This window comes from Empidonax traillii, unplaced genomic scaffold (genome assembly GCF_003031625.1).
Source record: "Empidonax traillii isolate 1590-97213 ecotype Southwest subspecies unplaced genomic scaffold, ASM303162v1 scaffold62:size2133460, whole genome shotgun sequence".
NCBI lineage: Eukaryota > Metazoa > Chordata > Aves > Passeriformes > Tyrannidae > Empidonax > Empidonax traillii.
Window position 1 is genome coordinate 3251 of NW_020955255.1, and position 14648 is coordinate 17898.

At 39.0% G+C, this 14648-nt stretch overlaps 2 protein-coding genes across 3 annotated transcripts in view; one reads left to right on the forward strand and one right to left on the reverse strand.

Moving 5' to 3' along the window:
* The first annotated feature begins 385 nt into the window (after positions 1-385).
* On the forward strand, positions 386-7521 carry LOC114055604 (ferric-chelate reductase 1-like). Of its 2 annotated transcripts, XM_027879916.1 has the most exons (5): positions 386-477; positions 640-698; positions 1457-1600; positions 2696-2757; positions 2858-3219. In XM_027879916.1, the coding sequence occupies exons 1-5, from the start codon at positions 416-418 to the stop codon at positions 2948-2950; spliced, it is 420 nt and encodes a 139-aa protein (XP_027735717.1). In that variant the 5' UTR covers positions 386-415; the 3' UTR covers positions 2951-3219. The 2 variants fall into 2 exon arrangements, with proteins under 2 accessions (XP_027735717.1, XP_027735718.1); XM_027879917.1 differs by lacking the exons at positions 2696-2757; positions 2858-3219 and adding an exon at positions 7164-7521.
* A 563-nt stretch (positions 7522-8084) lies between these two features.
* PALMD (palmdelphin) overlaps positions 8085-14648 on the reverse strand; it is a 48751-nt gene continuing 42187 nt past the window's right edge. The window contains exons 8-9 of the mRNA XM_027879914.1: positions 12865-13950; positions 8085-8758 (exon numbers count right to left, since the gene is read on the reverse strand). Of these exons, the coding sequence (XP_027735715.1) occupies positions 8715-8758; positions 12865-13950 (1130 nt within the window). The 3' untranslated portion in view covers positions 8085-8714. The remainder of the gene's footprint in view (positions 8759-12864; positions 13951-14648) is intronic.

The following is a 14648-nucleotide window of genomic DNA, read 5'->3' on the forward strand; positions in this document are numbered from 1 at the left end:
TAGTATTAGAATAGACAGGGTGAGAAGGGAGACCATGCTGGGAGGAGTTAAAAAATAGGCCTCTTCTGAAGACACAGAAACAAGGCTGAAGAGTTTGGAGCATAGCTTCTGACATCATATTACTCTGCTCTTCAGCTTGTAGAATTTCGCAATACAGCAAAAAGGTGGGACAAACCCTGGGCAGACACAACAGTGTGTGTGCTGCCAAGGTAAACATTCTCCATCTGGCTGCAGGGCAGCTTGCTGCGTCCTGTTGCCTCTCCCAGTGTTGGTCCACCGTTGTAACCTACTAACAAAAGAAGAAATAAAGCTTTCAACATTTTGTTATTTTTTTGCGATGTTTATATAGGTATGATATTTTAAAAAGTCTTCTGTTTAGCAAGCAGGTTTTCATCCCTATCTCGGCTGTACCGTGATGGCTTTGACAATCTTCCAACCACTCATGGCAGGTTTCAGACCATCTCGTCACGCACCAAGGTACGACTAACTCATCAAACTACAACCACAGGGATTAAACTTGCCTGTTCCCTTAAAAATTTTTTATGATGAAAAGCTTTTACAATTTAAAGTAGGTAAAAACACTTTATTTCCTCTTCCCTCCCCCAGCGATGTAATCAAAAAAAATGTGTTTCATTGTAGGAGGCAATTGTTTAACTGGTTTCACTGGAGTACTGGTACAACAGCTAGAATATTAGCTGGTGAGTAGAAATAATAGTTGTAACGCCTATGTAAATGGCTTAAAGTATCTTTCTTCATTGTCTGCACTATTACTGATCTAAATATCTATGGACATTCAGTCTGGGCAAGTGTGAAGATTCTCTTTCTTGCTGTCCATCTCCTGTGTGAATTTTAAGTAGCCATCACTTTAGAGAGGAAAAAGTGGCTGTTTAAAACTAAAGAAATTACTGACAAACCTGAAATATCTCTGTAATGAGGACCTGTTCATATCTTCAGTAATTTCTTTTAATCTTGGAATATTTGAGGATAGTGTTCTTACAGTAACATAGTTCAATGTTATTTAATGGGAGAGGGAACTGTCACTTATTGAACCAGAAGCTGGGTTTAATTCTAGTCATAGAGATAAGTTTCCACAGGCAGGTTAAGCATAAATAGTATGGTGCTGTGGTCTTGTTGGAAGTCACAAATGCTAGCGTTTGTGTCTGTAATGTGTTAGCTTTCAACCTACTTAGTGCGCTCTTTTGGCTTTTTCCTTTTCTTCCTGTCTTGCCCGTTAAACTACCAAGAAAACACAGCCCCCCCCAACCCCACTCTCCACACCAAACAGAAAAAAACCCCAACAAACTAACAATCTTTTAGCTGCCTGAACTCCTTTAACCTCATTCCTCTAGTAGTTGTAAGCAATTCATGGGAAATCTATTGCCAAAAGCATTGAGAGCACTTTGAGTAGCTTGGCACAGCATTCTTAGCATCTTCTTGTCTTGTTTTTACTGACCAGTGGTGACTATGTTCTTGGGAATGGATCTACCAGCACTTGACCTGCCAGACGCATGGGACACCTATACAATGATTGGCTTTGTAGCTTGGCATGTTGGTATTGATGTTCTGCTGGAAATACACAGCTACTGTCTCATACGTAAAGGTACAAACCCAGAACAGCTCTTGTTGTGACCTTGATCACTGAGCATAAAAAAATGTAACAGTGTGGGTTAAATTTCAGGAGGTACTCTTTGGCCTCTAACTGGGAAGCTGACAAGAAGCAACTCTTGGTTAACAGTGTTATATCTTCTGTACAAACTAATATGGAAGTAATCCCCATTTTTACAGAACGCTTTTGTCTTGAAAACTGGTTTGTGCCTTTTTAAATAGTAGCCTTTTGTTTCTCAAACCACAGTTCATAGGGGCAGACTGAAATGCATAAATATCTTCAAAGAATTGTCATTGTTGGCAACTTTGATCCCAAGCAGGTACATTAAGTCCAGGCTAAGTCATGGATTTAGTCTACCCTGTATTGTTGACAAATTGCTGCTGGTTGTTATTGCATGAGCAGAATGATCACTTGAGCTTAGATAGTTGCACTTCTGAGTGAATGGGGAATGAAGGTGAAACCCTGACTCTAACATGTCTAGTGAAGAGAGGAGTAGTACTTTCATTGGAATGATCTTCACTGGCTGGAGTCACAGAGAGATGACTGCACGTGTAAAGGACCTGTATCTAAGTCAAAGATGAGATCTGCAGGATTGAAGAGGTGTAATTAAGAGGCTGTGTAAGGTGGCAAGTGGAATAGGACTGATTATAAAACATGTGAATTTAGATTTAACGGCAGTAATTACTTTCTAGAAATAGAATTTAATCTGAAACATTTGGACAATGAGTTTTCTGATGTTGGCTAATGAAAAATACTTCTTAATGAATTTTAGTTATCTTAACATGTAAAAGGAAAGGGTATTAGCTCAAACTCCAGTGTTTTAATTATTCAGTCTAGCAAAAGCGACAAAATGGTTTTTCCACATCAGTGTCCAGAATTTAGTTTTTGTGGGTCAATCCCAGAATAATTTTTCACTTGTGCTGTGAATATGATAGGTAGAGGTCATGAAATGTCAAATGAGACTTCCAAGTTGTTTTTCAGGCTTGATGCTGTGCAAGACTCACAGGATCAAGACTTCTATAGTATAAAAATAAACCCCCCCTTCCTCTTAAGAGCAGACTTAACTTCTTTTTTTCTTCCCACGAACAGTTGAAGTGATAGAGGATGACAGAGTACAGATACTGCAGTCACTCACATCTGCAGAAGCGGAGGTGAGTCACAATTTGGTAAATAACTATTGTGAAATGGGATGATTGTTTAAGCCAAAAAAAAACCTGACAGTTCTATGACTTTTTTCCCCTTTTCTTTCAGGGTCATCTATTTAAACAGGTTGTGTTAACCATCTATGTCTGCGGAAATATAGTATTCCTTGTTGCCTTCCTGATAGCAGTCAACAAAATATGAAATAAGTAATGGAGAATTATGTGATGAAATACTGCACTGTTGAAAAATCTGAAAAAAATTATTTCTATTACAACTTTTCTCTCAACATCTCCCTGAAGATGTAATTGAAGAATAATAGCACATGTGTCATGCTCGGTGTTAAGGAGATCTGGAATTCAAATCTATAGAAGGATGAGAAGGATGCTGCAGTCCTACAAAAGCTGCCTTCTGGCAGGACTTTTAATGGGAATTTTTGCCTGAGTAAGGAAGCCTTTTTTTTTTTTTTTTTTTTTTTTTTTTTTTTTTTTTTTTTTTTTTTTTTTTTTTTTTTTTTTTTTTTTTTTTTTTTTTTTAGCACAGTAGTTAACTTGTTTGAAGCTTATAGGTTAAGAAGCCTGAGAAGATGTGCTAAAAGTGTTTTGATCATCAATTCCCTAAACCTTTTGTGAATATTACTGGGGCATCTGGAAAGATTGATCTGGATTCTGTCATATCTGTTCACTGTGTGGCATGTGATGTGACTACTTCCTGTTTGTGACAGTTTTTTGCATTAAAAAAACCCCAAAACCAAAACAAAGAACTTAGTGAAAAAATGTCACAAATGCAGATTGATGCACGAATTAAACACATAACAGTTAAATGTGAGAGATGCTCTCTCTGCTCCAAGAGCAGCAGTTTACTCATACAACAAGCATAGGAGTGTGGAAACTTCAGTCCTTTAGTAAAACTACCATTTGCCTCACTCAGAATACTTTTCCATCTCATCCCCCTCAGTGCTTATAAACCATAAAGAGACAGCATTTGCAACATAAGTTTATTAAACCTGATTGTACTTATCCAAAACTCAAACAGGAAGAATCTATCTGTGTGTATGGATTTCTGTGTTTTTCTGTCCCTGGTTGCTTGTGGCTTCTGAGTTATTTTCTGTGTGAGTACTATGGGTTTATGCCAATTGATGCTTAAATGGAAGTGAAAATACTTGTTCAGGAATGTTGCAATTGTATTCGTGCTGTTGAGTGAAGTGTGCATTAGGAGTTAGGATGACTTCAGGAAAAGCAGCTTCTGTTAATGTAAAGTGAGAGTAGCTTAGCTGGCATATCTAGAAGACAGAACTTAGAGTTCTTCAACAACTCAATTTTTTAAGAGTATGGGAGGGCATTTTTTTAGTCAAAAGGTTTATCTAAGTATATGAACTAGGTAGAGAGAACAGAAAGAGACTATATTGTTTGACTTCTTTGGTTCATGGTTGGTCTAAGTATGGAAGGACACTTCTGAAATGGCATCTTGGAAACAAACCTTTAATATGCTGTGCAGTACAGTACTATACATTTGTTTTATGACCCTGAACAGCTTGTATCCACATATCTTCATTTTTGGTACTGGAAAGTATTGATTTTCAGTTGTAACACTTCAAAATATATTTTCAGTCTAAGGCTACTAAGCTATCTGTGAATGAAGGTGCTGATATACTGGATAGAATAGTAAATAGTGAGGCCTGGCATGGTATAGACTTTTACAGCAACATCTCTCTACTACCTAAGGGACAGCGCTAAAATACCGGTAGGTGCGGGTCAGGTGCTGGTTCTCTCCATTTACTAAAGCTGTCTGTTTCTGTATCTTCCTCCATCTCCTCAGGTCCACAGTGCAAGGACACAATATTCAGAAAACTACAAGTTTGTTCGCAGTTGATCTTCTTTTTGTCTGTTCAAGTATCTAGTTTAGCTATGAGGGCATTTATAGAGCTGGGATTAATCCCTTTGTCAGCAGCAGCTGACTGCGAGTGACTGTAAATTGAATCATCCACCTTCCTCCTGGAAGCTGAAAAAGTCATGTAAGTCAGATTGGGAAAGAGGGGCTAAGAAGAAATGAGTCACAACTTAGGCTGAAGTGCAAGAAGCACAGGGCCAGTTGTGTGGGTTGGTAGGTTTTTTAGAGAACTCTGATTGCAGAAGCCTAGGAATCTTAGGCCCATCTAGTGCTAAATTTTGTTGGGACTCTTTCATATACTGGGAGTTTATAGAAGACAAATCACTCAACATAGACATGACTGATGGCTTTTTAAATTAAGGTCAATGCCAATTCTTTTTGTAATACAAGAGCTGTACTGTGTATTGTTTGATTTACATGTGACAGTGAACACAGGGGTTTTAAAACTTGAATGTAAATATCTCAGTAGAAGGTTTTGTCCTTTTTAGTAATGTGAAGACACTGTCAAAGAGAAACTAGAAAAGTCTTGCCTAGGAGCAAAATGGATTGTCTGGTTTTTGTCAATGTTGTTTTATAAATTAAAGCTATCTAAATCCTTCCTGGACAAACTAGTACTGAAATTTAATATTAAAATAATTTCACTTCATAATGCAGTTTCTTTTCCTCAAGAATAAAAAAAAATTCCTTATTCAACATCTAATACAGCTTCCACACTGGCCAATTTGTCAGTTGTTCTGGAGAACTTGTTTCTTCCCATTGTAAGATTGTGTAGTTTCTTACATGAACTCTTATGTGCAGTATTGTAATCTAATTGATTGAAAGACTTGCTAACTTTATGTAATGTCTGTTCACGTAACCACCCCTGCCCTTTTTCTGCATGACTGATAAGAGGAAGGAATGTGTCATTGTATCATAGTGACTTCCAAATTTTCTGGTATACTCCTTTGAAAAAAAAAACAAGTCCACGGAAGTGTTTGATGTTGGCAGGAAAGTTGCTGACGGGCGACCTTGTTCTACAGACACTGGATGCTGCTGTATTTTTTTTTCTTTGAATCATACAATATTGTATAGAAGAAAATGCCCATTGCTTTGCTTCCTAAAGGGGTCACACCGAAGTCAGGAAAATTTCTTCGCCAGAAGAGACTGAGAAGGTTTGAGTGTTTTCTTTTAATCTCAAACTTGTGATGACAAGTTAAAATTAACATATTTCTGTTTGGCTTCTTCTAGGCAGGTAAACACTCGTATCCAAGTAGAAATTTGTCATCAGTCTCACAACAAGTAGTTTACTGTTTTGATTGAGTTGTTAGGTGCAGCCTCCAAATACTGGTCCTCTGCTCTTGACTCAGCAACAAATTGTGCTCCTTGCCTGTGTTTTGAAGGAAAATTGATTGATGCACATAACTCAAGTGCAATAGAATTCACTGCTACTGTGCTTTACTTGGAGTTAAGTTTTTCCTAGTTGATATTTCAGGCTGCAGAATGAGCCAGAAAAAGGTGTGCTTCGTTTCTCCTCCCTACACTGAGCGCTAAGTTGTTTCCTGTTTTGTCAAAAATCACAGGATGGGGAGTAATTATGTTCAGTGTAATTATGGCCATGTTTTTCTTTCACCTAGGGAAGGTTAGAGAGAGCGCGCCTGCCTTGTGTTTGTAACATCCCGGTTTGTAACACAGCGTGGCGCCCTTGTTCAGATAACAGCGCTTTTCTTTTGCTTGCTGGCTTTAAACTGGAGATGTGTGAAGGCTGTCCAAAATAGGAAGTATTCCTAAATTAACTAATTGGAAAGAATCTCAAGCTTTATGAAGAAACTCAATCTTTAAATTTAAAGCCAGCTCATACAGATAGACATTTTGGAATGGGTGTTTGCTTGATACCTATGCTCTCAAGCTTTTGATTGACCAAGTATGGATGGACTGTTTTCTTTTGTCATGCATGTAAACTGTGCTCTGCGTGGGCACATCCCTTTCCAAACAACTTAAGATGAAGGGCAGTCATTTAGGAAAAACAGCAATATTCTGTATTTCAATGCAGAAGTCAGTATCTCAGTGATTTTAGACCTTTGGTACAGACTGAAGTAAGAGTCCAAGGAAGTAGAGACATGGTTAACAGGGATATTCTGCTAGTATGTCTGAAAAATTCTTTGCTCATATCAATCTGATCCAAACTTCTCTAAGGGGTATATGTGAAGGGAAGGACTGTTGCATACACCTGAGAAGTGGCACAGCACAATCAGCACAGGGCAAGTTCTTCAGAACATGCTTTTTTTTACATTAATTTTCATGTATGGGTAGTGAATTTCACTTGTAGGTTACTAAGAATTCCCTCTTGTGAAGCCTCTTTTCAGTCTCCTTTAAACTTCTTTGAGTAGTACTATGATGGTAATTGCATTTTTGCTCCCTTTTCTGGAGTATTTAAGTTTAATAGCACAGATTGTTGGGGAAGGCATAGCAGTCTGCTGGTGTTACAAAAACTGCTCATGACTACTTCAGGTGGCTTTCCTACTCTCACTTTTTGGTGTATCCTGTTAAGAGTTCACAAAATCACTGAAATACATGGAGTTGGAAGGGACCCACAAGGATCATCGAGTCCAACTCTTAGCTTGAGGGTGAAGCCCTCTGGTCTCACAAACAGCAAATAACAGAAGAAGCATAAGAAAAAACCCCTGTAAAACAACAACCAAAAAAATCCCAGGATAGACATAGAGGAAGTGTACTACAATTAAATTTATTTGTTCTTATTTACTATTTCACTCTCTAGGTAACCATTTCTGACAAGTCTTAAAATTCAAGATTATTACCTACTTCAGACTGGGAGCCACCAAGTGTTTAGAGGCTACAAGTCAGCCAATTACTACTATCATGCCTCAGTATGAGGTAGTAGCTTCAGTTTCCTGCTTTGAAAAGAAGACCAGTGAAAAAATTAGTGGTTTTTTGCTGGTGCATAACTTGAGTCAGCTATGCTAGAATAACACAACCTGAGCTTTATTTCTTTAGTGTAACAAACCAGGCTAAGGCCTAGCAAATTAAAGCTATTGTACTGATTTGAATATAAGGGTGTATGTAGTGTGCTATGAGGCACTTCTTCCCCCCAAAACTGTGTACTGGAAAAATCTGCCTTGGATGTGATTTTTCTGAGTATAATTGTACCTTATGGCTGCTTCTAATTTTAGTTCCCCAGCCAACTGAAACCTGTATACCAAACACTACGGTTGGTTTTCTTTTTTTTGTGGCTTTTGTTTGTTAATTTGTTTTGATGGACAGACATTGCCTGTCTGGCAGCCAGTTTCCCAGAAAAGCAGGACTTTCTGAGTAAGCTGGGAGGTGAAACTATGCTCAGGAGGTCAGGCTGTTTTATGCACAGGACTGAACTAGGAGGTTGTGGGTTGGCAGCACATGTGACACAGGGAAGGGAGCAGGGTTTGAGGATGGCTCTACTGTTGTATGTAGCATAGGAGGGTGAATGGACTGTGGAGCTCTAGAAGGTGGATAAATATTTTAATATGCTGACTTAACTATTTTTGGTTGGTTCTGCTGTCACTTAAGAAGGAATGCTTTAAATTTCAGCCAAGGTAGCATGATTGGAAAGCAGCTTTTATATTTACGTTTCTTCCTGATCTTCTCTTTCATGTTTAGCTTTTTATTAACCAGTGCTTTTGACAAGAAAATGCTGGGGTGGCATCTTTGGTTAAAATGGGATAGATTGGCACACTTTGATGTGAAGCAATGTCCCGAGAAGTTCCATGGCAGTGGGTGTTTATCTGCTCTGTGTATATAGCAACAGCATATTCCTGATTGTGGGAACAGGTACTTACATGTCTTCGTAATTGTATATAAACTGCATTTATGGCCTTATGTAACTTCCCACTACTTTTAACAAAATCCAGGATATGATTTGCGTGTATGTGGCAGTTGGTCAAATCTGAAAGTCTGTTAAAGTCCATTAGATTATGCACAGGGCAAAATAGCCCATAAAACAGAGGTCAAAACAAGCATTATGATCCAGAAAAAGCGTGTGGAAGAAAGTCTTCTTAGCTTTATTCTGCTTTGAGTAATAAATTTTACTTCCATGTCACTACAGCTGTTAAATCACCTTTTTCCCCAGCTTTGCCATTCTCATCCTCAGAGCTGAAAAAGAAAACCAAACAAAATTATTGCATTTCAAGACTTTCTTTCTATTTCTGAAGCAAAGTCTCCTTGTTTAGAAAAATGAAGAATACACATACCTCCAGTGATTAATCCAGCAGAATATGCATTGTTTTAGTGTTATAGAAAGAAATCAGTAGAAGGTGTTAGTTCTGGTAATTTTGCAACAAAGCGAGTATATTAAGCAATTACTCCATTATCTCTATTTGATGATTAACCCAGCTATCTCTTGTTTGTCCTTTACCTTCATTAACACATTGAACACAGATGGTATTGTCCTTGACTAAATGATGACAGATTAAAAGGATGCATGAATAATTAAACAAACTCTTTGTTTAAACTAAACTCCTCAGTGGGAGCTGTAACTGTTTGGAAGCTTTTGCCTTTTGTGTTCATATTCATAGAAAACTTTCTTTTCTTCCTGGTATTGAGTCAGAGTGGAGGTTCGTCACATTCCTGATTTCATCTGATGGAGTAACAGTATCTGTATAAACATTAGCGTGGCTATTGCCTGCAATTGGGTGTAATGTGAGTTAGTTTGAAAGTGACAGTGCAGGGCAAATGATTAAAGGTTATTTTTAGGACAGCAATATAATGCCATTGTTTGATATGGAAGAGCCTCCCCCAGCACCTAGTTGATCTGAGAATGCAGTGGGAATAATCTCCAGTCCTCTGACCTGTTAGTTTGAAGAGTCACCCAAAATAGCCTGTCTCGTTCCTTCATCCTGCATGTGTCTCTGTACTGAGACAGGGGGTCAAAGCAGCTGTTTGCTTGATTTATACATGTCAGCAAATGCCCAACTTGAGTTATGCTTTGAATGCTGAAGTTGTTGCAAATCGTAGAAGCATCTGAGTGTAACTTTATATCATAGGGCCACTGATGTTAACCTTAGCTCTTACAAAGATCCTGTAAGTCTGTGTACTGTTTGCAGGCTGAGGAATTCTAAGGGATTCAAGTCCCGGTCCTGGTCATAGTCTTTACCTTACTCAACACATTACAGGAGCAGAGGGCATGCAGGAGTCTTCATTAAAAAGCATTTTTGTCTGTTACTTTCTTCAACTCAAATGGAGCTGTCTCCATTGTGGTTTTTGAAGGTTGCAAAGGTGCCAGTGGTAAGTAAAAACAGTAGCTCATCTAGACTGCCAAAAACCTTGGGCCTTTGTGTCCCATGAGAGCCTGTTCCACACTGTCAGTAGGTTTTGCTGCTTATTCAGCTTTAGTTTTGCATTTCCTTATTAATTTTGCTCTGTCTAGCCTTTGTTCCCCCCAAGGACTCTTTATTTCCCTATTGAGTATTGAATCTTCAAAACATTTGCACTTGAATTAATTTGCCTGAAATTTAAAGAAGAAAATAAGCTCTACTAATGCAAAACACTGGTGTCCTAATTATAGCATTGCCATCCATCTCTCTGTATGGTTTTTTGGGGGTCACATACTTTGAGATATTGGTGCCCCACCAAGCTCAGGGGAAAGGAAAATTGTTCCTATAAGGAAAGAGGTATGTCCTACGTCTTTGGAAGTTTGGGTGCATGCCAAAAGCTCCTAATTTAATCTCATATTTCTCTATGCAGATTGGCACATGGAACAATTCCTCTGCCTCCCAGTTGTCCTTGGCCATCACTGATGTTTTCCATTACTTGCTCTGAAGGTTCATTTCTTTCCCAAAGCAAGATTGTTACATAGGGGACCATCTTCCTGGTCTGTCCTGTGCTTCCTTGCTTTCCGTTCCCTTTCAGAGAGTCTTCAGTGCTTTTTTAATGCTTAAACACTGCAATTGCCTCCCAAAACTTGAATTTCAGAGATGATTTTTTTTTCTGTTGTACAGTTTTTTGTTTTAGTAAGGAGTGATGAGTTACCAAAAGTAAGCTTGACTTCTCTCTTCACTGGTGATGTTTAGGGTGAACCTGCTAAGGCTGGGCATCAATGACTGCTTTGAAAACAATTTATTTCTCTAAGAAGCAGGTCTGTGTAATACATTGTTTTAGACTGAGAGGCTTTCCTGGTTTTGTTTCCCTTTTAGAAGTCTCAGTAGGGTTATGGGACTGCTTGGGAAAAATTGAGTCACTTCCTGGCTTTTTCCACTGATCAAAAATGTCCTAGGGAGTGGCAACAAATAGGTGGAGGGGTGAAGAAGAATATGGCTTGGTTCCAAATTGTACTAGGCATTAAGACATTCTTGGAGGCAGTGCTGACTGGGAGAATTTTTGAGGCAGTTGCCAAACTGCTTTTAATTTAGTTGGGATCATTTTATCCTAATTGACTATTTTCTCATTGGTGGTTGGAATAGTTGTAAGAAAATGGGTTAGACCAAATACAGATCTACATAAGATTCTCAAATGTCTTTGCTAGATTTACACTTAGTCCCTTTTCCTGAAAGTCAGTGTTGGTTTTCCATTAACCTCAAAAGAGAGAGAACCCAGATTGTTTGGGAAGTGTTCAAGAGTAAGGGAAAAATGTACAAGTTTCACTTGCTTCTCTTGGGAGGCAAAAATAAGCATAGATTGCTACAGATAGAGGTGCTCCACTAACATCTCATGGTCTGCATATGGCACACCTGAATGGTGCTGCCAGTTTATAATTACTACTTGAAAAACTGAGGATGTGTTCAGGAGCACCCACTCAGCAGGCTGTAGGATGAATAAAGTGTTTCAGTAGCAACCTGTGGGTGGGTGGGTGTCACTTCTCTATCTGCCTATACATATGTGATGTGGGGATTAAAGGGCTGCCCCCAAATTATAATGGGCTGGAGCAGCTGCTGGAGAGGTTTCTTGCCTATAGTGGCCTCACTTGCTGGCATAAGAGCTGCTGGCAGCAGCCCTTGGTACTGGAGGGTACAGGGAAATACACAGATGGCAGGATTGGTTCTTGAGAGAGGGAAAGGTCTATCAAGTGATAGAAAAGTGCAGTGACCTTATATTGATCAGAAAGGCTGGGCAGCACTGCTGGAGTAGCTCAGGCTGTTGAGCACATGACTCCATGAGGCTGGTACTTCTAAAAGCTGAGAGCATTGTTTACTGAACAGCTCTTCCCAGTCAATGCCTAATGATGCAAAAATACTTGAGACTCCTTGCATGATCCAATGATCACCCTCTCTTTTGGCTTTAAATGTAGTGTAAAGAATTGCTGGGCTGTCAATACAGCTTTAGGCAGGGCCCAAACTTACACTTTTGTTGCTAAATGGCAAAATTATGGTCTAGAGGGAGAGCATGTGGGATCAGGACCCCTGATCTTCCTGTAATTCGAGCACAGTATTCTTTCCTTGAAATGGGATGTGACTACTGTCTGAAATCTACTGCTCTGTAAGTATACCTAAATGCAGTTCAATAATAATAAGAGCTTTCATGAATCTGGAAGATTGTTATTGCTCTTTAAACTTTTTATTGTTAAACTTTATAGAAAGAAATAGATACCTTTTGTATTAATAAAATATAAAAAGTATTCAAAAATAACACTATGGACTCTTGGACTAACCGCATGTAGTGATGAAAACTGTTTCATTCTCTTTCTGAAGCTATAAAAATATCTAACTCAGGTTAATGAAACAAGGTTAAAACTTGCATAAACGCTGTCAAGACAATGTTGGCAATGCTGATTTGAGAAAAATACAAGGTGAATCTGGTTATTAAGCTGTCTTTCTGATTTAAGGAGCCATTTGGATGATCTAGGAAGTAGTTGGGATGCAGACAGGCACAGAAACATTCCAGGGAGGAGGAAGCATTAAGTAGCAATGCTGTTAGTTACCTGGTAGAAATGAAAGTGAATTCTGCTAATTGAGGTAGCATTAATGGAACTTGAAAGAGAACCACTTTTAATCTTGGAAGGTTACAGAAATGGCTTTTCTGAGGTACTTTTATTTTCCAAATATTGGTAAGTAGCTAGTGCATTGCTAAAGACAAAATAATTCAAGAGTTCCAAAATGTAGATTGGCATTTGTTAACAAATAAGAGCAAAGAAATCATTATTAGTAGCATATAAGTCTGTGAAACAATCCAAACAATATGCTAAGTGAAACAGTTGCAGCAGCTAAGAGCAATATCAGTTTGCTACATGAGCAAACAGCAGTGACATGATTTTCCTTTTCTGTTACCTGTTAGTGAGGGATCTTCTGTACCGTCTCCAGACACCTGGCCATGAAGATGAGCATGGTGTGATGGCGAGCTTAAGCATTCCTCTTGTTCTTGCAGGGAGATGGAATTTTTGTGGGGTACCTTGCTCAGGCTCGTGCCCAGACTGCTCACAGGGTTCGTCTGTGGGGCTTCTGTGATTTTCCTGCCTGGTGGCTGATAAACCTGACTGTAGTGGCCTATGGGATGATATGCTGGTTTCTCAGATTTGCTATCATCATCATCAATGACAACCAATTCTGCACGGATAACCCCATCATATCGTGACAGCTTCTGCTCTGCTTCTGCATCGTCATCATCAATGCGCTGATAACCCATGAAAACCATTGTAACTGGCTCAGAGTCATCCACATAACAAGGCACAGCTTGGACAAGGTTGTATCGAACATCTTCCTCCTCTTGAGGTGGAGGGGATGTTTCATTAACATGGTGGGGACTCAAAAGCCTTGTCTCATTATGCCTTTCTCTTGTATTCTGGTAAGGTTTTAATTCCTCATGTCCAGCTTTTCGTTCTTCATTATGAATCATCCTGTTCTCCGTGTTAGTGTGCACTTTCTTCTCTGGATGGGAAATTACTGGAGAGGGAGACTTCGGCTGTACTACCTTTGGAAGATCAAACCCATTCTCTTTATTTTGCTGCATAAAGGGCTCTGTTTTGGAGGAGAGTTCTGTCTGATTGCTGAATCCATTCATTTCTCTTCTTTTGGTGTCTTCCACTTTTGGTCCAGGGACTAATTTGTCTTTCTGAGGAGTAACTGGCCTGCAAAATTTGTTTGCAAACACAGGCTCATGATACTCTGTGGGAGACTGGGAATTTTTTTCAGTTGCCTGCCGTAGCAGGTCCTCCACTTCAACAGGAGCAAGTTCATCCATGCCATTTTGTGTTGTATTGCCATTTGAAGACACTGCATAGACTGACTTCCTGCCATCATCATAGACTTTAACTCCTGTCTCTTTAAACTCCTTTGATGGAAGAGGGATTGTTGATAACACTGTGTTTTCTCCTGTCTTCATATCTTTTTCAACTTTAATTTCCATGGCAAACAATGCTGTTGAAAGAAACAAGTGCTTAAACTGATAACGCAGCAGCTGCAAGAAATATAGAAGAGTTCTGACGGTGATAGAGAATGACTATTGGAATGAATTATCAAATACATGATATTATCACATACACAACTAATATATTGGATTCTCATTTTGAATGTCTCCTGTCATTCTGTGAAAAAAAAATACTTTCATTTGGATCTAATTCGGTGAGGAAAAATCAACTGTTGAGGAGCCAGTTTTCTTTACATGATAGACTGAGAAATCCAGATTTAACCTTGGCCCCTGGTGTGTTGTGCTGGGCAATAGCAACTGAAAGGGGTCAGTGTGCCGTGGTGCTGAAGAGTCTTGGGCACTCTGAAGGCTTAAGAGGCTTTGTTGTAGCTGGGAAATAACCAGACTACTGCTGGCTGCCCAATAGCTGTAAATGTGGATGGAAAATGTGGAATGTATGATCTGAAGGGAGGATGTACTTAAAGTTTTGCCAGGCAAAGGAATGAAATGCTGGAAAGAAGGGTCAGTGGTGAAAAGACTTATTCTGAGTGGCACATATCTTACATCAGTGTCTCACCTCTCAGTTTTGATGACCTAACTGATAACACAGCTTAAACAAGAACAGCGGTGTCTCATATCTGTAATGTTTGCTCTTTGATTAAGGTGTATTAGATTCAATTTATAGGAAGTTTTGGCACACATTGACACC

Coding starts and splice junctions, on each gene's coding strand:
- LOC114055604 (XM_027879916.1), top strand. CDS start 416: ATGGCTTTGACAATCTTCCAACCACTCATGGCAGGTTTCAGACCATCT. Junction 699..1,456: donor AACAGCTAGAATATTAGCTG/GTGAGTAGAAAT, acceptor TTTACTGACCAG/TGGTGACTATGTTCTTGGGA. Junction 2,758..2,857: donor TCACATCTGCAGAAGCGGAG/GTGAGTCACAAT, acceptor CTTTTCTTTCAG/GGTCATCTATTTAAACAGGT.